The sequence below is a fragment of the Diaphorina citri genome, unplaced genomic scaffold (genome assembly GCF_000475195.1).
Source record: "Diaphorina citri unplaced genomic scaffold, Diaci psyllid genome assembly version 1.1 scaffold2100, whole genome shotgun sequence".
Classification (NCBI taxonomy): domain Eukaryota; kingdom Metazoa; phylum Arthropoda; class Insecta; order Hemiptera; family Psyllidae; genus Diaphorina; species Diaphorina citri.
Genome location: NW_007379525.1, coordinates 12,132 through 38,063, shown reverse-complemented (window position 1 = coordinate 38,063; position 25,932 = coordinate 12,132). Strand labels below are relative to the sequence as shown.

The 25,932-nt window shown below is 39.3% G+C and overlaps 2 protein-coding genes and 1 long non-coding RNA gene across 3 annotated transcripts; all 3 read right to left on the bottom strand.

Moving 5' to 3' along the window:
- Window positions 1-382: 382 nt before the first annotated feature.
- LOC103518172 lies at window positions 383-14,506 on the bottom strand. Its single transcript, XM_026830046.1, has 9 exons — window positions 14,257-14,506; window positions 13,864-13,937; window positions 10,272-10,967; window positions 9,735-9,776; window positions 9,297-9,380; window positions 8,479-8,699; window positions 7,988-8,145; window positions 889-1,054; window positions 383-556 (listed from the first exon to the last, which is right to left on the bottom strand). Exons 1-9 carry the CDS (start codon window positions 14,345-14,347, stop codon window positions 454-456), a joined length of 1,635 nt encoding a protein of 544 aa, XP_026685847.1. The 5' UTR covers window positions 14,348-14,506; the 3' UTR covers window positions 383-453.
- Window positions 4,204-4,758, bottom strand: LOC113471131. Its single transcript, XR_003393947.1, has 2 exons — window positions 4,615-4,758; window positions 4,204-4,286 (listed from the first exon to the last, which is right to left on the bottom strand). It is a non-coding gene; the product is annotated as an uncharacterized LOC113471131 (long non-coding RNA).
- A 4,251-nt stretch (window positions 14,507-18,757) lies between the features above and the next one.
- Window positions 18,758-23,277, bottom strand: LOC113471133 (nucleolin-like). Its single transcript, XM_026830045.1, has 4 exons — window positions 23,149-23,277; window positions 19,849-19,929; window positions 19,270-19,362; window positions 18,758-18,835 (listed from the first exon to the last, which is right to left on the bottom strand). The coding sequence occupies exons 1-4, from the start codon at window positions 23,203-23,205 to the stop codon at window positions 18,758-18,760; spliced, it is 309 nt and encodes a 102-aa protein (XP_026685846.1). The 5' UTR covers window positions 23,206-23,277.
- Window positions 23,278-25,932: the final 2,655 nt, after the last annotated feature.

Genomic DNA, 25,932 nt, shown 5'->3' with positions numbered 1-25,932 from the left:
GCCCCCCAATTGAGGCGGGTTGTGAGGTGTTTTTCTGTGCCGCGGGGGGGGGGGGCAAGGGTAATCGTACCTGTACCCTAATGCTTACAAGACAGGCTAATTCGCCTCCAAGCTAATTCGCCTAGCTAAGTTGTTTCCTGCGAACGAACCTGATCCGTTCAGGATAAACTCCGCTCCGGGTGGGAATGAAACTGTGACCTAGTGCTTACAAGGTGGGTGCGTTACCTCCCAAAATAAGCTGGCTTTTAGGTCGTTTCCTGTGTCGCGGGGGGCAAGGGTAGCCTTACCTGTCTAGCGTCTTGCTGGGACTGGGACAGTCTTCTATCCATCTCACACAGCAATTTCCTGCGAACGAACCTGATCCGTTCAGGATAAACTCCTCTCCGGGTGGGAATGAAACTGTGACCTAGTGCTTACAATGTAGGTGCGTTACCTCCCAAAGTAAGCTGGCTTTTAGGTGGTTTCCTGTGTCGCGGGGGGCAAGGGTAGTCGTACCTGTCTAGCGTCTTGCTGGGACTGGGACAGTCTCCTATCCATCTCACACAGCAGGGCGGACCTGGACAAAGAAGAGAAATATTGATTCACAAGAACTTGAAGATGAATAGGATACCTAAAGTGAAAGAAGAATAATGATAAACAAGAAACCTGAAGAAATAGAAACAAGCAAGAAAAGAAGCAGGAACAGAGAGAGGAAAAGACAGGAGGGAATCAGTACTGTAGCAAAGCTCACCCAGAGCCAGGCTGATTCCCAAATGTGAGGTGGTTTTTAGTTGGTACAAATTCAACTTAATCTCATTCACCTCGAGATTATCTTAACAAAGAAAGGAAGATTTTCCACCTCTACGATAAATAAAAATAGTAATAATAATAATAAAAAAAGGGGCTGACCTGTACGCTTCATGTCGCATGACAATGTCCTCCAGTTCCTGTTTGTACAACCTGGTGAGCATCCCGTTGAAGCAGTCCAGTTCGGGAAGTCGAAACAGCTCCCAGCGTAGCTTGTGGTCCAAGTCCTGGGAGGCGCGGGAGTACACGCTCAGCCACATGGGGATCTCTGTGGATAGAATGGAATAGAGAGGATGTTAGCTGTTGTTGTTTTAGAGGCTTTAGGTTTCGCCGAATGGTAGTCTGGCTGGGGGACGTTGAACAGGGAGTAGACCAGCTTAGTCTGACTGAGAGTCTTTAAACAGGGAGTATACCAGCCTGAATTAGTCCTGGGAGGCGCGGGAGTACACGCTCAGCCACATGGGGATCTCTGTGGATAGAATGGAATAGAGAGGATGTTAGCTGTTGTTGTTATAGAGGCTTTAGGTTTCGCCGAATGGTAGTCTGGCTGGGGGACGTTGAACAGGGAGTAGACCAGCTTAGTCTGGCTGGGAGTCTTTAAACAGGGAGTATACCAGCCTGAATTCCCCTTGCTAAAGATATAGCAAAGGTTGAGTGCGAAGAGCATCCACTCGTAAAATTTGTAGCCAAAACCAAATGTTAGCCCAAAGCAATCACCCTAGTTAGGGCTGATTGAGGCTGATGAAAAATGCCGACCCCGTTTGTACACGGGGAAAGGCGAAGAAAACGCAGAAGAGGAGTTTTCGCCGAATGGTAAATAGGGAAATGAAACATTGCCTGGCATTGTGCCATTCCTCACCTGATCATTGCGAAAGGAAAATACGACTAATATTGCCCAATATTCCCGCGTGGATTGTTCAAATTCTAAGCGCACAATTTACATCTTGACGTCGCGTCGTATATTGGATTGCTTATGGATCTGCTAGCAAAAAGGGCGTAACTCTCATTAAACCCTTTTTGAGTAAAACGGCTTTTCTGGACATTTAATAGGGAAATGAAACATTGCCTGGCATTGTGCCATTCCTCACCTGATCATTGCGAAAGGAAAATACGACTAATATTGCCCAATATTCACACGTGGATTGTTCAAATTCTAAGCGCACAATTTACATCTTGACGTCGCGTCGTATATTGGATTGCTTATGAATCTGCTAGCAAAAAGGGCGTAACTCTCATTAAACCCTTTTTGAGTAAAACGGCTTTTCTGGACATTTTTTTTCCTTCAATTATATCCCTCAAACTCCCCCCTCCCTGTGTGTTTGTGTGCCCCTTATTTCCCATTTATTTTGTAGAAAAAACCTTCATATTTTATTTCATTTTATTGTTGATTATATGAACTTACAATTTTATCCTAATGAGAATAAATAACTATTTTATTTCTAATATTACAAATAAAAAATATACCTTTTTTTTATTTATTTTTGAAATCCCCCATAAAATGGTTTACTCAAATGTTGTATTTTCAACTAGAATTAGGTAGTTAGGTTTTATCAATTTTCAGCTTTTTTTGGCATTATTTATTTTGAGAGGGCTTTTCAGCATTTAAACACTGTTTGACATATAAATTACGTAAAATATAAATAGTAAATTAAGTAGTCCACTTTTAATTTCCATAAAATTATAGAGATATAAATATACTCTACATATAATTTAAATCAAATATTTATATAAGAATACATAATAATGATAAATAATAATAATAATTGACAGAGCACAATAAAAGGAAGAACATGTCAAACAAATAAGGCGTACAACACTTAAAAACACATGGAGTTACAATAAGGAGAGCATAATATAGCATATATATTTATTACGTTTTGTACAACATTGCCCAAATCGTTTTCATTAGATTTATTAATGGTCGGGGGCCACAATTTGATTCAAACTTGAACCGATTAGACATAAGCAATTTGATTGGTTGATTATTTATATAAGAATACATAATAATGATAAATAATAATAATAATTGACAGAGCACAATAAAAGGAAGAACATGTCAAACAAATAAGGCAATTGTACAACACTTAAAAACACATGGAGTTACAATAAGGATAGCATAATATAGCATATATTTATTACGTTTTGTACAACATTGCCCAAATCGTTTTCATAAGATTTATCAAACTTTCTTGACTTGGCGGGGCGGAGCGCTACCGCGCCCCTTAATTAATGGTCGGGGGCCAATTTTGTACAACATTGCCCAAATCGTTTTCATTAGATTTATTAATGGTCGGGGGCCACAATTTGATTCAAACTTGAACCGATTAGACATAAGCAATTTGATTGGTTGATTTTAGACAGTTTAGACTTTAAATTAAGATTAGGGACCAATCAGATTGTTTAAATGGACTAACTTTGAACTCAAAGTGTGTTGATTCAAACTTGAAACGATTAGACATAAGCGATTTGATTGGTTGATTTTAGACTTTAAATTAAGATTAGGTGGCCAATCAGATTGTTTAGTGAACTCAAAGTGTGTTGATTCAAACTTGAAACGATTAGACATAAGCAATTTGATTGGTTGATTTTAGACTTTAAATTAAGATTAGGTAGCCAATCAGATTGTTTATTACAAATGGACTAACTTTGAACTCAAAGTGTGTTCCCGGGCATTAGACGAATTATGGCCGGAGCCACAATCTGAATTTAAACTCGGTTTAAATTTAACTGTCGGATTAACCAATCTGATTGGCTGAAAATTTTGAAATCAACCAATCAATATCAGTCGCGCTTACTGGGTGATGTTTCAAAGTCATAGAGCAGGAAAAATGAGGACCAACGGAATTTTTCTTTTTCTTCTACGGCTTCTAGATACCTAGATATCTCGATTTCAAAAATACCGGTAAATCGTGAACTTTGACGTCACGGCATACGCTCCCGTAGGCGATTACGTCATAATTCATGACTCCCGCTTCGTTTGTTTGTGCGTAAGCGTTTCTGCGCATTTTGACGTTAAGTCTGACGAGTGACGTCACAACTCTTTGAACTTTTTAATTAGAACGGCAATTAAAAATTGAATTTCAGACCTTTTAAAGTTACTTTTTCGGAGTTTTGACCTCAGGATTGGATTTTTCACAACTTTTTACGTAGGAATCGACCTGTTATCAGTAATATTTTCCCAATTGCAACTCCCCAATTGGTCAATCCGAGAGGTAGTTTAAACCGAGTTTAAACTCGATTGTGGCCCCGCCCATTGGAAATCTATACATAAATATTTAAGGCACAGAGTTTTAACAAAAGAAAATCAAAATCCTACAATGCTGCAGTGAGCACCAAAGTTGTGACATAATAACACAAAGAAATTGCATTTACATTTTTTTACAAAAGTCATCCCTAAAGGGAATTGAGCAACTTACTTGAGGTGGATAGGGAGTGAAGTGGTAAGGCATATTATCAGGAATATCATGGAGTGATATGTAACTGGGACTCAGAGCAGACATCTGAAACAAGCAATATTATTGGTTAGGAGCTAGTCAAGCAAGGCTGTAAATAGGGGCTTTCATTCTACTCATTTACGGGGGCTAAAATTTGAAGTAACCAACCCCTCGGTACATAACTGTTTGGACTTTTGCTTCCCTCTCCCATAAAATCCTGGATATGGACATGTTGCCAAGTAATAAGGGACAGATGAGTACCTAGGCCCTACCTTTTTCAATGAGTCCCTAAATTTTAATCCCTGGAATTGATAATTTTTAAAATGTCCCCGCAATTCCATGTTATTCCTGTTAGTGCGACTCTGTCAGACAGGTGTAATGAGCCTTTGGTTACCTTGTAGTCTGAGCCAGCAAACTGATTGATATACGTGTGACTGACAGCAGGCATCAGTTGTCCTCCAAACACTGGATGTGCTATCCGTGGAATACTGCCACCTATTGGGCCTTGCTCTCCCAAATCACCAACTGTTAAACTGGCAAACCTGAAAAAGAAACAATTTAGCAATCATTAAGCTACACATTTTTTACCCATTGAAAAATCTTTTTTTTTTTTCAAGGCTTAGTTTATTTTACTTAGCTGAATAAACCATATTTTATCTTAGCTACTATTTAATTGGTGTTTAACTTCCCTCATCTATTATAACTGGAAAAAAAAGTTGGTCATTGTATTGCAGGATTTTTTTTTTTTTTTTTGTGTTAAGCATATTTAAAAACTTCAGGAATTTTTAGTTGTGTTAAGCATACTGCATGCCCCAAATATCGTTCCTCAATTACCTATTACACCTAGATAAATTTTATGACTTGCCTTGGACTTGAACAACCAATCTCCAGATCCAGGCGATGACGTCATAATTCATGACTCCCGCTTCGTTTGTTTGTGCGCAAGCGTTCCTGCGCATTTTGACGTGAAATCTGACGTCACAATTCGTTGAACTTTTTCATTAGAACGGCAATTAAAAATTGAATTTTCGACCTTTTCAAAATTATTTTTTCGGAGTTTTGACCTCAGGTTTGGATTTTTCACGACTTTTTACGTAGGAATCGACCATTTATCAATAATATTTTCCCAATTGCAACTCCCCCATTGGTTAATCCGAGAGGTAGTTTAAACCGAGTTTAAACTCGATTGTGGCCCCGCCCGATAGAAATCTATACATACATATTTAAGGCACAGAGTTTTAACAAGAGAAAATCAAGATAGTTCACAACTTCACACAGGGTTAAATGATACGTAAACTAATCAAGGAGCACTACATTGATTTTCTCTTTACAAAGAAAGCTCATTATCACAGGACAATACAAGATAAATAAATACAAAAAATAATGATAAATATATATGAATTAAAAATAAATTAAGTTCAGCTGCAGGGGCACCGACTTATCTATGTATCTTGGATTTCATACTGAGATTTAGACAGCAGCCCATTTCAACAAAAGACCCTTTTTTGGCACAATTCTCGTGCAGCAAAACACATACAAACAATAAGACGTTTTTCTTGAGCGAGGAGTGAAAATAACTTGGAAGTAGCCTTTGAATATCCTTATTTGGCAGATTTTTTCACCTATTTATAAATCATTATTTAAACGTTAAACCAGACATACGTAGGTAGCTAGGTAAAAAAAAGACTCTTTTTTGGCACAATTCTCGTGCAGCAAAACACATACAAACAATAAGACGTTTTTCTTGAGCGAGGAGTGAAAATAACTTGTAAGTAGCCTCTGAATATCCTTATTTGGCAAATTTTTTCACCTATTTATAAATCATTATTTATACCAGACATACTTATGTAGGTAGTAGCTAGGTTAAAAAAAAATCATTTTTCATTTCTATTCACACTTAGAGGAATGTTGGAATTTCAAAAATAGGTACTTCTCCGGTAACTTATATTCTAAAATTTAACCAACACAACAATGTACTTAATAAATATCGTCACGAAATCATTTCGTCAGAAATTCGAGCAAGAGGTTTAAAAACTGTGCAAAATTTAACAATACAACAATGTACTTAATAAAATATCGTCACGAAATCATTTCGTCAGAAATTCGAGCAAGAGGTTTAAAAACTGTGATCTTATCGTCCCCTAATGGAAGAGAAAACGAGGACAGGATAGGAGAAAGCCAGTCGTTCCGAGAACGAACCTTATCCGTTCAGGATAAACTTTGCCCAGGGCGGGAATCATACCCGCGATCCAAAAAGAAAGACTGCACCTCGGTACCGCTCCCACATTACTTCAAGACACATTCTTGCCTAAATCTGGTTAAAAAATTTCCGCCCTGGCCGGGATTTGAACAGAAAACGAGGACAGGATAGGAGAAAGCCAGTCGTTCCGAGAACGAACCTTATCCGTTCAGGATAAACTTTGCCCAGGGCGGGAATCAAACCCGCGATCCAAAAAGAAAGACTGCACCTCGGTACCGCTCCCACATTACTTCAAGACACATTCTTTAACATCCTTGCCTATCCAAGAAGGGATAAATCTGGTTAGAAAATTTCCGCCCTGGCCGGGATTCGAACCCAGCACCTCCGAGTTGAGAGTAGGTGCTCTTGACTACTCGGCCACTGTTACAACAGAACACCCAAATAAGCACCATTCAATAGGATAAGGAAAGTCGTGTGATGTTCACACCAGAAAAAGATTCAATTGAATTCAATTTGTACGGAAATAATAGGTACCTACCTACACATGATTAATTGTGTTTTATTGCTGCAAATTTCCTAGTACCACTATTGCCATACGTACACGATACACATATGCACTTGAATCTCATTAACTTTCACAACTACGTACATAGACTACATAGTACATAGATGTATAAGTTAAGATAAACTGATATAAAAGATTCAATTGAATTCAATTTGTACCGAAATAATAGGTACCTACCTACACATGATTAATTGTGTTTTATTGCTGCAAATTTCCTATTACCACTATTGTCATACGTACACAATACACATATGCACTTGAATCTCATTAACTTTCACAACTACGTACATAGTACATAGATGTATAAGTGTTAAGATAAACTGATAGATAATATCATTGCTCATTAATTTTTAACGTCAAAAACAATAATTTATTCAAGACAATAATCATAAATGAATTGCTCATGATACCTACTCAATACCCACATGTTTTTGCGGATTTTTGTTGAAGAAAGTTCGTGTTTCGTGTTCAGCTCAGTGTTCTTGAGAGTAAAATATTTCCAGAACCTCGTGACGATCTGCTCATGATACCTACTCAATACCCACATGTTTTTGCGGATTTTTGTTGAAGAAAGTTCGTGTTTCGTGTTCAGCTCAGTGTTCTTGCGAGTAAAATATTTCCAGAACCTCGTGACGATTCAATTCCCCTTGCTAAAGATATAGCAAAGGTTGAGTGCGAAGAGCATCCACTCGTAAAATTTGTAGCCAAAACCAAATGTTAGCCCAAAACAATCACCCTAGTTAGGGCTGATTGAGAGGCTGATGAAAAATGCCGACCCCATTTGTACACGGGGAAAGGCGAAGAAAACGAAGAAGAGGAGTTTTCGCCGAATGGTGATGGTAGAATAAAGGAAAGACACCCTTTTGTATCAGCCATACACCGGTGTGATTGGGTCTAGCCATGGTGAATTGGCCCGTCCTGAACCGCAGTCAATCATCGTGAGGACTTGTGCTTGGTCTTTAAAAGCAGGGAGAACCCTTTGAAGAACTGCCAGTTTCTTACCTTGATTCAAGTATGGATTAGCAGGAACTATGACGCTATGGGGTTGATACTGGGTGTGCCTAGGTGGGGGTGGGGGTGCCAGGGCTATTCTCACTTCAGGTTGATAAATATAATGCGGGGCGCACGGGTGTTCATATTGAGCTTGCCGCGTGATGTGACTGAAATCATAATGACAATCAAAATCTTTAATTATTTATTTGAGGCAAAGAAGTCTCACTTTTTTTGGGGATATTTTTAGGTACCTTTTAAGGTCCATTCTACCAGATGGTGGTCTTAGTATTTATTGAGCTTGCCGCGTGATGTGACTGAAATCATAATGACAATCAAAATCTTTAATTATTTATTTGAGGCAAAGAAGTCTCACTTTTTGGGGGGATATTTTTAGGTACCTTTTGAAGGTCCATTCTACCAGATGGTGGTCTTGGTGTTCTCACGTCACGTGAGCTCACGTAACGTGACGTGATAGTAGTTTGTTTTTACCAGCTACTCACTTGACAAAGTACACCCCGTACTCGGGGTTCTCTATTCGTTCCCACCCCGTGGGCAACCCCTCCTTCTCCAAAGGGTGGGACCAGTGGGTGGTCTTGGTATTGTGGTCAATGTAGTACTTGCGTCCCCTTAGGGTGAAGTCTATAGACCAGCCGGGTGGGAGAGGAAGCTCATCACTCGCCTCGTGTAGCTGCTGGGACGGGTGGCAAGATATGGACGGGATCTGAAAACAGGTTGAGAATAATCAAAGGAATTTATTTGTGTGCCTAGTCTCTACTCGATTCTCGCCTCGTGTAGCTGCTGGGACGGGTGGCAAGATATGGACGGGATCTGAAAACAGGTTGAGAATAATCAAAGGAATTTATTTGTGTTAACGCATATCCTTTCACAACTTTTGTGGATACCACAGCATTACTAAGTGTTTCCTTTGCAATCTGCTGCAATCAATTTCCATATTTCAAGAATCTTTTTTACACTGGTAATGCCGCCACTAGTCTCTACTCGATTGTCCTCACGAGGCTCCAAGCATAGAGCCTTCGACCCCGCCGAGAATCGAACCAGGGATCTCCGGCGTGCAAGCCTAGTGTGTTACCCACTCGGCCACGGAGGTTGCTAACAGGATGGTAATATTGATCTGGAAGTGATTAGCTAAACTGGTAGAAGTCTACCGACACATGGTAACTACCTACCAACTAAAATTAACTTAGAAAACTCACCAATAAAAATAAAAAGGTAGAAACAGTTTTTTTTACCATAAATAATAAAAAAAAAACTTCTGACTTTAGTAAAAGTCATCCCTAAAGGAAATTGAGCAACTTACTTGAGGTGGATAGGGAGTGAAGTGGTAAGGCATATTATCAGGAATATCATGAAGGGATATGTAACTGGGACTCAGAGCAGACATCTGAAACAAGCAATATTATTGGTTAGGAGCTAGTCAAGCAAGGCTGTAAATAGGGGCTTTCATTCTACTCATTTACGGGGGCTAAAATTTGAAGTAACCCCCCTTCCCCCCCTTGGTACCTACAGAACTGTTTGGACTTTTGTTTCCCTCTCCCATATTCCTGGATATGGACATGTTGCCAAGTACTAAGGGACAGATGAGTACCTAGGCCCTGCCTTTTTCAATGAGTCCCTAAATTTTAATCCCTGGAATTGATAATTTTTAAAATGTCCCCTCGATCCCATGTTATTCCTGTCAGTCCGACTCTGTCAGACAGGTGTAATGAGCCTTTGGTTACCTTAGCTCATCACTCGCCTCGTGTAGCTGCTGGGACGGGTGGCAAGATATGGACGGGATCTGAAAACAGGTTGAGAATAATCAAAGGAATTTGTTTGCGTTAACGCATATCCTTTTCACAACTTTTGTCGATACCACAGCATTACTAAGTGTTTCCTTTGCAATCTGCTGCAATCAATTTCCATATTTCAAGAATCTTTTTTACACTGGTAATGCCGTCACTAGTCCTCACGAGGCTCCAAGCATAGAGCCTTCGACCCCGCCGGGAATCGAACCAGGGATCTCCGGCGTGCAAGCCTAGTGTGTTACCCACTCGGGCACGGAGGTTGCTAACAGGATGGTAATATTGATCTGGAAGACTGGAAGTGATTAGCTAAACTGGTAGAAGTCTACCGACACATGTTAACTACCTACCAACTAAAATTAACTTAGAAAACTCACCAATAAAAATAAAAAGGTAGAAACAGTTTTTTTTTACCATAAATAAAAAAAAAACTTCTGACTTTCGTAAAAGTCATCTTTTTATTAATTTGTCTATCATATTTTGGTAGGTGCGTTTTCAGGGTACTTCCGCGCCTTGTTAGTTTTCACCAGGAGAAGATTATCTGCCTGGGTCTCAGCTCTAGCGTTCATCACATTGTTGGGTTTTCTTCGACATAGAGTGGTCAATGGTTTCTTGATATTAGCAAGTACAAAATTATTTTGTTCTCTCTTTGGTATCGCAGGCGCTGTGTGCACTCCTCTTCCTCTTACAGGACTGTTCTCCTTGTTAGGTGTGAGTGCACCCATGCCAGGAGATCTTGTATCCAATGCTTGCTTCGCCTTCCATTTCTTACTATAAATGCCATACGGATGCCTCTGAATATTTGTAGTTCGCTGTCGAATAGACCGGTATTTATCTCCCACGTTCTGCAGGACATGTTGGACATCTTTGAGCCAATCTTGTTGTACTCCTATCACACAGCCAGGACGACAGATCCTCATCCAGGCAATGGTTTCCATGGCAGACATCTTGTAGTGTTTAATCATGTAAGCACCAATCAGACATCCCGTCCTGCCTAGCCCGGCCTTACAATGTACTGCTATTGGTCCTTTGTATTTCTCACAGACCTTGATGAATTCACACAGAATATCATTAGGTGGTGCGGTGCCATCAGGAAAGTAAAAGTCTACATGATCCAGACCCGCCTCAGTAAACTTACGTTCATCATAGTTCTTCTGGTTGAGTCTGACTACAAGTTGAACACCGTTCTGTAGGAAATACATCAAATTGGATAGCTTTATACAAGCCATAGCTGGTATTCTGTGCGTGGGATCGCTAAATGACCGTATCACGTATGTTAGTATTAGAGTGTATGTAAGACAGAGCAATCGGTGATTTTTTTTATTTAGCAAGAAAACTTCCAAGTAAATTATCTACTTCCTGTTTCTGTTTTTGGAAATGGAGAGTGGGGGGAGGAAGCTCATCAGTTGAAATTAGTTGGAAGCGTTGGTTACGATTTTGGATGACGGATTGAAAGTGGTCTCCGATTTCCATCTTGGTATAATGCGTTTTGACGAATGAAATTAGTTGGAAGCGTTGGTTACGATTTTGGATGACGGATTGAAAGTGGTCTCCGATTTCCATCTTGGTATAATGCGTTTGACGAATGAGTTGTATTTTTTCGCCATTCTGTCGCCACATTATGCTACTGAAAATATTCAAATACCAATGGTCGGACACCATTGGCTAATATTGAGCAAGATTATCTGATGCTGTTGAGTAATGTTGCCTTCTGTTGAGTTGATAATCACTCGCTGACAGCACTGGTACAGGGAGAATCTTTGGCCCCCATTCTGCTAAATCTTTAAAACAAGAGGTTTTCGGATTGTTGCCAAGGTGGCTCCAAAGTGTTGTCCACCTGATGATTCCTTTTTTTCGCCATTCTGTCGCCACATTATGCTACTGAAAATATTAAAATACCAATGGTCGGACACCAGTGGCTAATATTGAGCAAGATTGTCTGATGCTGTTGAGTAATGTTGCCTTCCGTTGAGTTGATAATCACTTGCTGACAGCACTGGTACAGGGAGAATCTTTGGCCCCCATTCTGCTAAATCAAAAAACAAGAGGTTTTCGGATTTTTGCCAAGGTGGCTCCAAAGTGTTGTCCACCTGATGATTCCGCTCCAAATCACGAAAATTCGTTTAAAATTTAAAACTAACCTAAAACACCTGTCCTACATCGATATCAAATCAACTTATTGTTAGATGGGATGGATTTTCGGTAGAATTCTGACTGTATGAACACTGCAGAACAGGCTATTCTATTTTACCACCTTTTTCTTCTTCCAACTTCTCTCTTTCACTAGATTGACACATTGACGTAACGGATGTGCTATTCAATGGGGACTAATGAGGAATGGAGGAACCGCGTGAAATGCAATTAACAAAAAGTGAACCGCATAGAAACATTTGGGAATTCGGAAGGTATATCCTCTGTACTGTAGACAAAACATCATTTGTAGGTACACAATGGGTGTTTACGGTGCTAAAATTTCTCAAACCGAGACCATTTTAACCCTTGTCTTTTTTGTATACCATAATTTAAGGCATTTTAGGCTCAGAAAAGAAAGGAGCAGGTACCAACTTTACTCGTATTCGTACCCAAGCGTCGCTATCTCTTTCACTAGATTGACACATTGCCGTAACGGATGTGCTATTCAATGGGGACTAATGAGGAATGGAGGAACCGCGTGAAATGCAATCAACAAAAAGTGAACCGCATAGAAACATTTGGGAATTCGGAAGGTATATCCTCTGTACTGTACACAAAACATCATTTGTAGGTACACGAAATTAGCATGAAATAGAATATTATAAGAAAATTCATTAACTGTTACCTTGGGCAGATTTCATCCTGAATGGATAATGTTTGTTCTTCGAATGGGTGGTTTTCTCCTATCCTGTCCTTAATTTTCTCTTTGATGTTGGTAATCATTTTAACCCTTGTCTTTTTTGTATACCATAATTTAAGGCATTTTACGCTCAGAAAAGAAAGGAGCAGGTACCAACTTTACTCGTACACGTACCCAAGCCATTTTAACCCTTGTCTTTTTTGTATACCATAATTTAAGGCATTTTACGCTCAGAAAAGAAAGGAGCAGGTACCAACTTTACTCGTACTCGTACCCAAGCATCGCTAGGTATGATTTCCAAGTCCTAGAAAAATAATTATGGAGGTTACCTAGTTGGAGTACCTATAACTTACCTAATCGAACATTACTGTGGAAAACTGGGAATAGTCTATCCTTCAGTCACGACCGTTATCCCAAAGTTCATTCAAGTTGTGTTGAAGCACACATGCACCAATCTTGAGAAAGTTATTCCAAAAGGGCCTCTTGCGTCAGGAAATCCGGGGCAGTAACTCTCAGGATTCTAACTTGAAACTTGGCCAAAGAAAATCGGCAAATTTGTCCAGAAGTTTGTTACCAAAAAAACTATAGTTTTGTTCAATACTTGTAAAAGGCGTATTAGGCGTATAAGCGTTACTCGTAGAAGGGTATAACACTTTCTGGAATATGATCAGAATCACAAAAAACACAAAAAACTTCAAAGCACCAAAAGTCCAGATTTAGCAACAAAATGTCGGGCGGGCAACTCGGTAAATGCCCCTACACAAATAGTGTGCCCTTCGGTAAATGCCCCTACACAAACGACTATGAAATCGTGTTTGTTATCTCTCCAACTTGTAGATCGATCCGAAATTAGCATGAAATAGAATATTATAAGAAAATTCATTAACTGTTACCTTGGGCAGATTTCATCCTGAATGGATAATGTTTGTTCTTCAAATGGGTGGTTTTCTCCTATCCTGTCCTTAATTTTCTTTTTGATTTTGGTAATAATATGTAAATGCAGTTTCTTTGTGTTATTATGTCACAACTTTGGTACTCACTGCAGCATTGTGGGATTTTCCCAATGTCTCAATAATCCTAAAATCCAATGTTTACATACCATGCTGGCACTGGTCACTATGTGCATTTATGTCATTGCTATGTGCATTTATATGTCATAGCAAGCGCAGTGACCACTACGCCATGGGAGCTGACTAATTTTGGTAATAATATCAAAACTCTTTAAAAAAAAGAAAAGAAGTACAACTTACAGTGGACACAGGTTCTTGGCTGGATGCTTTTCTTTGATTTTTCTTGACTGGTTCTGTGCCCCACACATTGATAACTGAGGGGGGGAAAAGAAGAAAAATAAATAAATAAACAGCTTAATGAAATAATCTATAGCTCTTGTCATTAGTTCGGTATTTAGGAGTTTTAATTCACAAGCAGGGCAAAAAGACTTTTTTTTTATAGGGACTGAACTTTGGTAGAGAACAAAAGAACAGCGCTATAACTTTCAATTGAACCAAACCTCTTTGTTTCATGTCTAGTTTTTTCCTAGAGGAACTGTGCAAGTTAATCCAGGACGAGTATAGGATAAGGACCTTATGAGTTCAATTATAACTCAAGTATCCTCATTTAGTCAGCTGTAGGTAGGTACTTACTGGGCATTTCAGGTGGTGTATCTTTCTTGACATATTTTCCGACCACTCCTTCCTTTATGGTTTTCAAATCCTTGTTCTTCTTTGATAACATGTCATGAGGTTTGGAACATAGATGGAAAACACTTCTATGGAGTCAGTGATGTAATAGCAATGGTCAACTGGTAATTCCCATTCATCAATTTACATAAGGTAATTCATAAAATAAAAAAACTAGCAAATTCCACAAACACAGAAAAAAATTAATTGTTAATTTTCAAAATTCCCGCCGCGGAGTTTTGTTTTTAAAATCTCCAAACTTCTCTGTTGTCATTTGATTTTTTTCTGTGGTGAAAAGGCGCCGTTCACACGATCGTCTGTTGCTACTAGCTAGATGCTAGGTACAGGGTGTGTCAAATATTGTGCGACAGAAAGAAAAGCCCTTTTCAAGCTTCATTTTCATTAGGTACCCAAGTGGTGCCTGTTTTGTTTGAAGCTTGAAAATCATAGGTACTACCTACCCACCTAGTGAGGGAGAACTTTGACATCCTTGGAAACACGCAGGTAGGTAGATCCTAGGTAACTATCTATCTATTTTACCTAGGTACCTACCTATCATGTTTTCTCCAGACTTTAGCCAAAGTAAGTAGATAGACTTCGCTTTCTGGTATTTTCTACTTATTACCCAACAGAACAACAGAACTACTTACTTAAATCCACTAGTAGCTACCTGGTAATTTGGGGTTTGTGGTAGGTAAGTACCTTGACACCTAGATACCTAGGTACCTATTAAGAAGTTAAAAGAATACCTATCTCCTGGTTACCTATGAATGGAAGGCGCATTTTCATTCAAAAACGTCTAAAATGATAGGACTAATAATTAATTATTATTATTATTATTACTACTACTACTACCAACCAGATAATTAGTGTAGGAAATAGTCCAGATAGAACTCTGGAGGATGGTAACACGTGTTCTGTTCTGTCGTGTTAGGTCCGGAGAACGCTAGCAACTTGTTAGGAACTATCCAGCTGATATCACCGAACTGGATTCTCTCATACTTCTCCATCTCGTCGACATCGAAATCAGTCGCCACATTATGCTACTGAAAATATTAAAATACCAATGGTCGGACACCAGTGGCTAATATTGAGCAAGATTATCTGATGCTGTTGAGTAATGTTGCCTTCTGTTGAGTTGATAATCACTTGCTGACAGCACTGGTACACGGAAAATCTTTGGCCCCCATTCTGCTAAATCAAAAAGCAAGAGGTTTTCGGATTATTGCCAAGGTGGCTCCAAAGTGTTGTCCACCTGATGGTTCCGACCAAGAAACGAAATAGAATACGTAGAGTAAAACTGACCATCAAAAATTTTGACCGAATAGGTACATTAAGTAGGTACTTTCCTTCCTGAAGTAAAGGATGTAATAAAGTTTACCTACTACCTACGTAAATGTAATTTTTTGCGATTGCTAGGACAAAGAGTGCATCATCGAATCTGGTACTTTGAGCACATCCACTAAAATAAAAAATATGAACTCTCAAATCTCAATGCTCATTATTATTAAATTATTACACACTATCTCTTTCCTCTTGTCCTGAATAAATATCCTGAATAAATAATTGGTACATTTGTCACTTCCACCAATTACAAGTGCTATTTTGTGCAAGGTTGTGACAGAGAGAGAGAGAACTTAGGAGTGGTATGTTCAACTGAGATTTGCATGATAAACGGATCACAAACTGAAATCTCAATTCTATTGCGGTGTTCTAGTTTCTAGTAATACCTAGCTACAATCTGTGGGCGACTAACAGAGTTCATCTATCTATGTAGATGTAGGTACATTTCTATCCAAATTTTTCTATCTATAAATCTATCTATCCAAATGACCCTTGAAAATGAACTGAAATCTCAATTCTATTGCGGTGTTCTAGTTTCTAGTAATACCTAGCTACAATCTGTGGGCGACTAACAGAGTTCATCTATCTACCTATGTAGATGTAGGTACATTTCTATCCAAATTTTTCTATCCAAATGACCCTTGAAAATGTACGAGATATTGTACCTAAGTAAGAAGTGCACTTGACATCTCCACTACTCTTGGTGGTGGATGTGCACTTTCCCCCATGGCGTCAGCACCCAAGTATTCCCACACTATTCTAAGAATAATATTACCTAGGTAAATACAAACCTATTTGGGAACTAGGTGTGCCTACTTCTGGGTTCTGGCACATCCACCAATATTAACGTCTCCCTTTTTCCCAATTTCTTGTTTTGTATTATGCCTATGTTAAATAATATTCCTTAATCACAAAAATCAATAAATATCAGTTCCTCACGCGGTGTACAATGTAACCTAAAACACCTGTCCTACATCGATATCAAATCAACTTATTGTTAGATGGGATGGATTTTCGGTAGAATTCTGACTGTATGAACAGGCTATTCTATTTTACCACCTTTTTCTTCTTCCAACTTCTCCTCCTCCTCTTCCTCCTCCTCCTCCTCCAAACCCACCGGTCGCTTCCCTATCCCAAGAGGGTCTTCATGAAACTCGACACCACCGAAGTGGCCGAGTTGATTTGAGACGTGGACGGGCTGCCATCTTCATTGGGTGCACCCAGATTTGGCATCGGGATGGGCACACTTCCATACTGAATGCCTGTGGGTTGTTCGTTTTTCAGGATGGGGAACAGGGCCGAAGTCAGACCTTTGCTGAAGGCGTTGATAGCTACCTGGCCCAGGGGTTGAAACACAATGCGCGCCCCCTGAGGAGGAAAAATATAAATCAAATAAGTGAAGAATCAGAGCCGCACATGAAGTAAACTGACAACTGACTATGACTGTCAGGGCCGAAGTCAGACCTTTGCTGAAGGCGTTGATAGCTACCTGGCCCAGGGGTTGAAACACAATGCGCGCCCCCTGAGGAGGAAAAAATATAAATCAAATAAGTGAAGAATCAGAGCCGCAGATGAAGTAAACTGACTATGACTGTCGGCAGGGTTCGTTCTCAATTCCGTCACTGAAGGGGGTTCTCATTATCACTCCAAACTTCGCACTTCTCACAAAAGTTCAGAAAAAACTTTTTTTTTTGTGCAAAAGAAGTGAGAAGTCCTTTCAGGATTGAGCTCCTGATTAAGAAATACAGTAGCGCTCCGCCCCATGAAGTCAACTATGTGGGATTTTAATTACAATCGAGCAAATCAAATCATGGTGATAGGCAACAAGGACCTTCACAAATAGAAATTTTGAAGTTTTTTTTTCGCTGTCAATCAGTTACCAATTACCCATGTGCCTTCTGTATCAATGTAATTGTATAGTGTATACCTACCTAAGGTATTATCTTATTCTTGTAAATTCTAATAAACGGTGTTGGAGATGCCATATCTTCAGGCAAATTTACTAAATGATACCTTACTACCTTACCAAAGAAAATTGGCATATTGAGATAATACCCATTTGAATTATCAATACTTAATCAAGGTAAACCTAATACCCATTTGAATTATCAATACTTAATCAAGGTAAACCTAATACCCATTTGAATTATCAATACTTAATCAAGGTAAACCTAATACCCATTTGAATTATCAATACTTAATCAAGGTAAACCTAATACCCATTTGAATTATCAATACTTAATCAAGGTAAACCTAATACCCATTTGAATTATCAATACTTAATCAAGGTAAACCTAATACCCATTTGAATTATCAATACTTAATCAAGGTAAACCTAATACCCATTTGAATTATCAATACTTAATCAAGGTAAACCTAATACCCATTTGAATTATCAATACTTAATCAAGGTAAACCTAATACCCATTTGAATTATCAATACTTAATCAAGGTAAACCTAATACCCATTTGAATTATCAATACTTAATCAAGGTAAACCTAATACCCATTTGAATTATCAATACTTAATCAAGGTAAACCTAATACCCATTTGAATTATCAATACTTAATCAAGGTAAACCTAATACCCATTTGAATTATCAATACTTAATCAAGGTAAACCTAATACCCATTTGAATTATCAATACTTAATCAAGGTAAACCTAATACCCATTTGAATTATCAATACTTAATCAAGGTAAACCTAATACCCATTTGAATTATCAATACTTAATCAAGGTAAACCTAATACCCATTTGAATTATCAATACTTAATCAAGGTAAACCTAATACCCATTTGAATTATCAATACTTAATCAAGGTAAACCTAATACCCATTTGAATTATCAATACTTAATCAAGGTAAACCTAATACCCATTTGAATTATCAATACTTAATCAAGGTAAACCTAATACCCATTTGAATTATCAATACTTAATCAAGGTAAACCTAATACCCATTTGAATTATCAATACTTAATCAAGGTAAACCTAATACCCATTTGAATTATCAATACTTAATCAAGGTAAACCTAATACCCATTTGAATTATCAATACTTAATCAAGGTAAACCTAATACCCAGTTGACGATTGAGTTAAATTCTTAGTATTTGCCAAGCCTCACTTTTTATTTTGACTTACTGGTGAAGCACGCGGGGCTCTGGGTGTGGTCGGGGGCCTTCTGGTGGTTTCATCCTCCTGAAAAACAATCAGCATCAGCAATATTGGACTACGCGTGGTTTATTATAGGCGTTATTCAGTGATATTCTATTCCTTTCGACATCGCATGAATTAATAGGAAAATACATAATTTATTATGAGAATTAATGGTAATGAACCAATTCTTAAGTAGACATTTGATCATGTCCTTCGAAATTTGTCAAACTCGTGAAATTTGTAGTCAAAACCAAATGTCAGCCCAAAACAATCACCCTAATTAGGGTCAATTGAGAGGCTGACGAAAAACGCCAACCCCGTCTGTACACGGGAAAAGGCGAAGAAATAGAAGGAGAATAATTGGAGATGCTGCTTCAGTGAGCCGAAGAAAAATCTCCGGATATTTCGAAAAATTCCCGGAGTTCTCTCTCCAGCACTGGGGATCGAACCCAGGAATTCAGTTTCAACCGTCTTACCTCTTCGTCATCATCGTCATCGTCATTTCCGCCAGGTAGCTCCAACAGTCCGGAAGGTCCAGAAGGACTAGCCTGTCTAGAATTTCTTGGTGGCTGAAACAAACGTCAGAAGGTTTGAAGAACCTAGGTGTAGGTTTGGGATTGCCCACCTCTGTGGCTGAGTGGTCAAGAGCACTGACTCTCAACCCGCAGGTGCTGGGTTCGAGTCCTGGCCAGGGCGGAAAATTTCTAACCGAACTTTTCCGTTCTTGGATAGGCATGGATGTAAAAGAATGCACCTTGAAGTAATGCGAAAGTGGTTCCAAGGTACAATTTTTCCGGGGGAAATATCGTTGTTGATTGGGGCTTTCTTTTTTCGGGGAAAATATCGTTGAGTTAAAACTGAGAACTTACTTTGTTCGATCAATATGACAGTTACCTGAGCTGGTGGATCATCCTCTTCTTCTTCTTGCGAAAGTGGTTCCAAGGTACAATTTTTCCGGGGGAAATATCGTTGTTGATTGGGGCTTTCTTTTTTCGGGGAAAATATCGTTGAGTCAAAACTGAGAACTTACTTTGTTCGATCAATATGACAGTTACCTGAGCTGGTGGATCATCCTCTTCTTCTTCATCATCATCATCGTCAGCTCTTCGAACTCGTCTGTTTTGTTGAGTGGGAATCTGAAATTTAAGTCGATCAGGTTAAGCAACGCCGATGATGGCTAACCATTATTAAGGAGCGCGGTAGCGCTCCGCCCCGCCAAGTCAAGAAAGTTTGACCGCTATCTAAGTACATTACAAGGTAGGTACTGCAACTAGTATTGGTAATTGGGCATCATTATCTTTCCTAGATAGGTAACAGGTAGGTAACGTAAGTTTTGGAGTCACCTAACTACCTACTTATCAGGAAAAAAAGTTAATAAAATTATACCAATAGGTCTAGATTACTATACATTGGAATTACCTACTCTTCTACATTGGAATTTGAGGTTCCTACGTACGCACGTAGATAGGTAACAGGTAACGTAAGTTTTGGAGTCACCTAACTAGCTACTTATCAGGAAAAAAAAGTTAATAAAATTATACCAATAAGTCTAGATTACTACATTGGAATTACCTACTCTTCTACATTGGAATTTGAGGTTCCTAATACGTACGCGAACTTACTGAATCACATCTACGTACGCGAACTTACTGAATAACATAGTTCACTGGATTAATTATTATTAATCTGACACCAAACACCAAAAAATAGGACGGAACACAAGCACTGCTTTGGTTAGGTCGATACTTACTGAGTGGCATAGCTGACTGACTATCAAAAGTAGGAACAAAAAACATGTTGGAATGTTCATTCTGAGCTTGTGGAGACCATTGCACAGATGTGACAGATTTTCTGCGTCACGGGACCCAGGCAGTTTTCAATGTCTGTTCTGATCGTTTCATTTGGGTTTGGTGGGGCTTCGTTTGTTTGGCGGGGCTAATTAGCTGAGGTTTTGTTCCCGTCAATATTATTGTTCGTTTTGTCGACACATCTGTAGATATCTATAGGTATAGACATAGAGAGTGCACTAATTACACCTCAATATAGGTAACCATATCGCGAGAGCTACGTAGATTGAAAGTATACAGAGGGAGGCTGCATAGGATAGAACCATGTTTGTTGACACCGTTCAATCTGCCTGATAGGGAGGTGTACCTACTGTACCTATTTGTAAACTACTATTGCTAATTAGGTTGATAACTTGATACATACCTATCCAATTGCAATCCTGCACCTAAGAATAGCACAGCTGTTTCTATCTAGGTAAGTATGTGGGTTAATTTTTTCAAAATAAACAAAACTCGGTACATAATTATTTGTCAATGTTTATTTTGAAGTAGGTTGTACGGTTGTTCAGACCTACATAATTAAAATGTCCATGCAAACAGAGGACCTAAAACAAAAGACCTTCCCTAAATAATGAATGCGTCAGGTAGGTACTTGTGTAAAAAATTAAAAATGCTAGCTCATATCTTTATCTCCATTTTATAACATTCGTAACACGTATAACATTCGTAAAACATAAAACACACTAAAATCTACTCTTGGTTACAAATTACAATACGTTTTTCATAATTTCTCCAGTTGAATCCCCAGCAATTGGTACTGCAAATTCCTCATCAGTCATCACCACACGCTTCCATGGACTCCGTTCTCCAAATTTTCGCAGTTCTCACCAAACAATCGACAAATTTCCTCTACCGGAAAGCTCAACAAAATGTCTGCCCCAGTAACGTTGAAGAGAACGCAAGTGATGGTGCTTTTGAACCTGCCGGGGCTGCCAGTACAAGTGATAGAAACACCGCTAGTGATGACAGAGTAGATGATATTGACAGGCAAAGTGGAGAGAAACCTGTCTCAAACTTGGAGAGTCAGAGAGCAGAGATGAGAACGAACGACGACCTTAGCGTAACATCTTTCAACTCCATGGGAACCAAGATCTTCGACAAGTTGATGATACAACTGGATAAACCAGACAGCAGTGATGACGAAGACATGACCATCTGTCGTATCTGTTACGGCGCAGACCAGCAGAACCTGCTCAGTATCTGCCAATGCAAAGGTTCCATCGCCTACGTCCATATAGAGTGTATCGAGAGATGGTTGCAGGAATGTGGCGTGGACAAGTGTGACCTTTGCAAGTATCAGTTCACAACGGAGCGATTACCCACACAGACAAAGCTGAAGTCTCTTCTCAGTTGGGTCAAACATGTTGACAATCGCGAAGACATGGAGGAAATGTTGACAGATTTTGCAGCTACTTTTCTCTTCTCCCCGTTTATCATTTTGTTGACCCTGTCCGGGTATCAGACATTCAGCAATAATGCCATACGTATCTTTGTCAGGAAATGTTGACAGATTTTGCAGCTACTTTTCTCTTCTCCCCGTTTATCATTTTGTTGACCCTGTCCGGGTATCAGACATTCAGCAACAATGCCATCCGTATTTTTGTTCTGTCAGAAACTCAGGAGGTGTAGTCGCAATAGAGGTGTTATGTCAGGAGGATGCTGGGCTCTCTGAACGCGGTGGTGTCCAAAGTATGACTAGAAAAAAACACTGGTGATCTCTCGGGACCCAATCACGGACTGACCCCCCTGCTTATCTCTGGTCTCGTATGAATTAAATTTAACCGATGACGATTTCGAACTCAAGGTTCTCTGTCAGAAACTCAGGAGGTGTAGTCGCAATAGAGGTGTTATGTCAGGAGGATGCTGGGCTCTCTGAACGCGGTGGTGTCCAAAGTATTACAGGATAAAGTATTACAGGATGAGTTTGTTGTTCGTGAAACAAGTGCTACATTGGACTTGTGTGGTTTGTGTCGTAGCATGTCCATTTCCAAAATATTGCAGGATGGGTGTTTCACTGCCGCTTTTATTGCTATGAAACAATTGCTGCAATAGACTCGTGTGGTTTGTGTCGTAGTATGCCCATTCCGTAGAGCTCTTCGAACTCGTCTGTTTTGTTGAGTGGGAATCTGAAATTTAAGTCGATCAGGTTAAGCAACGCCGATGATGGCTAACCATTATATCTAAGTACATTACAAGGCACTGCAACTAGTATTGGTTATTAGGCATCATTATCTTTCCTAACGTAGATAGGTAACAGGTAACGTAAGTTTTGGAGTCACCTAACTAGCTACTTATCAGGAAAAAAAAGTTAATAAAATTATACCAATAGGTCTAGATTACTACATTGGAATTACCTACTCTTCTACATTGGAATTTGAGGTTCCTAACGTACGCGAACTTACTGAATATGAATAACATAGTTCACTGGATTAATTATTATTAATCTGACACCAAACACCAAAAAATAGGACGGAACACCAGCACTGCTTTGGTTAGGTCGATACTTACTGAGTGGCATAGCTGACTGACTATCAAAAGTAGGAACAAACATGTTGGAATGTTCATTCTGAGCTTGTGGAGACCATTGCACAGATGTGACAGATTTTCTGCGTCACGGGACCCAGGCAGTTTTCAATGTCTGTTCTGATCGTTTCATTTGGGTTTGGTGGGGCTTCGTTTGTTTGGCGGGACTGATTAGCTCAGATTTTGTTCCCGTCAATATTATTGTTCGTTTTGTCGACACATCTGTAGATATCTATAGGTATAGACATAGAGAGTGCACTAATTACACCTCAATATAGGTAACCATATCGCGAGACTTGCGAGAGCTACGTAGACTGCGACAGAAAGAAAAGCCCTTTTCAAGCTTCATTTTCATTAGGTACCCAAGTGGTGCCTGTTTTGTTTGAAGCTTGAAAATCATAGGTAATACCTACCCACCTAATGAGGGAGGACTTTGGCATCCTTGGAAACACGCAGGTAGGTCCTAGGTAACTATCTATCTTTATTCTATTTTACCTAGGTAGGTACCTATCATGTTTTCTCCAGACTTTAGCCAAAGTAAGTAGAGTAGATAGACTTCGCTTTCTGGCTGCCTGATAGGGAGGTGTACCTACTGTACCTATTTGTAAACTACTATTGCTAATTAGGTTGATAACTTGATACATACCTATCCAATTACAATCCTGCACCTAAGAATAGCACCTGTTTCTATGTGGGTTAATTTTTTCAAAATAAACAAAACTCGGTACATACCTGGGTACCTAATTATTTGTCAATGTTTATTTTAGAAGTAGACTGATAAATCCAAGCTCTGATGAAAGTTTGGCCCAAATTGAACGTCGAAATTCCAATTTGCAATGAGAAAAAGATGGCAAATATTATAATGGTCAAGGCGCACTTGCCTGGTAAGCAGAAAGGTGTGGGTTCAATCCGGGTTGAGAGGTCGATACATGGAATTTCATCTTCATTAAGAGTTCTCAAAGTAATTCAAGCATTTGACCACGTAAGATTGCTTTCATCATACTATAAAATCAAATAAACGGAACACCTCTGCTTGTTGTTCTATTTATTTATTTACACGCTAAGCAGCAAGGCCATGTGTGACTTGTTGTTCTAAAAGTTCGAAAAAATTGGAGACATCTATTTGGACAGACCAGGAAATACAATAGGTTCTTATTTTGATTGAAACAACAATTACTGATGATATCTATTTCTTAAAACATAGATAAAATAGAGCTATAGATATCTTTCAATCTTACGAAGTAGGTTGTACGATTGTTCATACCTACATAATTAAAATGTCCATGCAAACAGAGGACCTAAAACAAAAGACCTTCCCTAAATAATCAATGCGTCAGGTAGGTACTTGGGTAAAAAATTAAAAATGCTAGCTCATATCTTTATCTCCATTTTATAACATTCGTAACACGTATAACATTCGTAAAACATAAAACACACTAAAATCTACTCTTGGTTACAAATTACAATACGTTTTTCATAATTTCTCCAGTTGAATCCCCAGCAATTGGTACTGCAAATTCCTCATCAGTCATCACCACACGCTTCCATGGACTCCGTTCTCCAAATTTTCGCAGTTCTCACCAAACAATCGACAAATTTCCTCTACCGGAAAGCTCAACAAAATGTCTGCCCCAGTAACGTTGAAGACAACGCAAGTGATGGTGCTTTTGAACCTGCTGGGGCTGCCAGTACAAGTGATAGAAACACCGCTAGTGAACATCAAATTGGATAGCTTTATACAAGCCATAGCTGGTATTCTGTGCGTGGGATCGCTAAATGACCGTATCACGTATGTTAGTATTAGACTGTATGTAAGACAGAGCAATCGGTGATTTTTTTTATGTAGCAAGAAAACTTCCAAGTAAATTGTCTACTTCCTGTTTCTGTTTTTGGAAATGGAGAGTGGGGGGAGGAAGCTCATCAGTTGAAATTAGTTGGAAGCGTTGGTTACGATTTTGGATGACGGATTGAAAGTGGTCTCCGATTTCCATCTTGGTATAATGCGTTTGACGAATGAGTTGTATTTTTTCGCCATTCTGTCGCCACATTATGCTACTGAAAATATTCAAATACCAATGGTCGGACACCATTGGCTAATATTGAGCAAGATTATCTGATGCTGTTGAGTAATGTTGCCTTCTGTTGAGTTGATAATCACTTGCTGACAGCACTGGTACAGGGAGAATCTTTGGCCCCATTCTGCTAAATCAAAAAACAAGAGGTTTTCGGATTATTGCCAAGATGGCTCCAAAGTGTTGTCCACCTGATGGTTCCGCTCCAAATCACGAAAATTCGTTTAAAATTTAAAACTAACCTAAAACACCTGTCCTACATCGATATCAAATCAACTTATTGTTAGATGGGATGGATTTTCGGTAGAATTCTGACTGTATGAACACTGCAGAACAGGCTATTCTATTTTACCACCTTTTTCTTCTTCCAACTTCTCCTCCTCCTCCTCCTCCAAACCCACCGGTCGCTTCCCTATCCCAAGAGGGTCTTCATGAAACTCGACACCACCGAAGTGGCCGAGTTGATTTGAGACGTGGCCGGCCGTAAACACCAAAGTTTGTGGACCCCCGGGTCCCATCCGATTAGTTGCGGAAAGTCGTTTCCAAAGACTTGAAGCCCCCGGGGACAAGGGGGTAAGGGACTTTGTTTGCCTTTTGTTGGGTTCCGTTAAGTCATACCCTTCACACGGGTAAGGGGCTACGGTTTTAAGACACCCAAACGTGGGTTACTTTTCTACCCCCGGGTTTCGGGCTGCCA

What these genes read in the sequence shown, in the direction of transcription:
- LOC103518172 (XM_026830046.1), bottom strand. Translation starts at nt 14,347, where the DNA reads ATGTTATCAAAGAAGAACAAGGATTTGAAAACCATAAAGGAAGGAGTG. An exon ending in CGCGGAAGTACCCTGAAAAC is followed by an intron (nt 9,777 to 10,271) that starts GCACCTACCAAA and finishes ACCTGTTTTCAG; the next exon opens with ATCCCGTCCATATCTTGCCA. An exon ending in TAATCCATACTTGAATCAAG is followed by an intron (nt 1,055 to 7,987) that starts GTAAGAAACTGG and finishes TTCTATCCACAG; the next exon opens with AGATCCCCATGTGGCTGAGC.
- LOC113471133 (XM_026830045.1), bottom strand. Translation starts at nt 23,205, where the DNA reads ATGAACATTCCAACATGTTTGTTCCTACTTTTGATAGTCAGTCAGCTA. An exon ending in TCAGTCAGCTATGCCACTCA is followed by an intron (nt 19,930 to 23,148) that starts GTAAGTATCGAC and finishes CTTAAATTTCAG; the next exon opens with ATTCCCACTCAACAAAACAG. An exon ending in ATGACGATGATGACGAAGAG is followed by an intron (nt 18,836 to 19,269) that starts GTAAGACGGTTG and finishes ATTGTTTTTCAG; the next exon opens with GAGGATGAAACCACCAGAAG.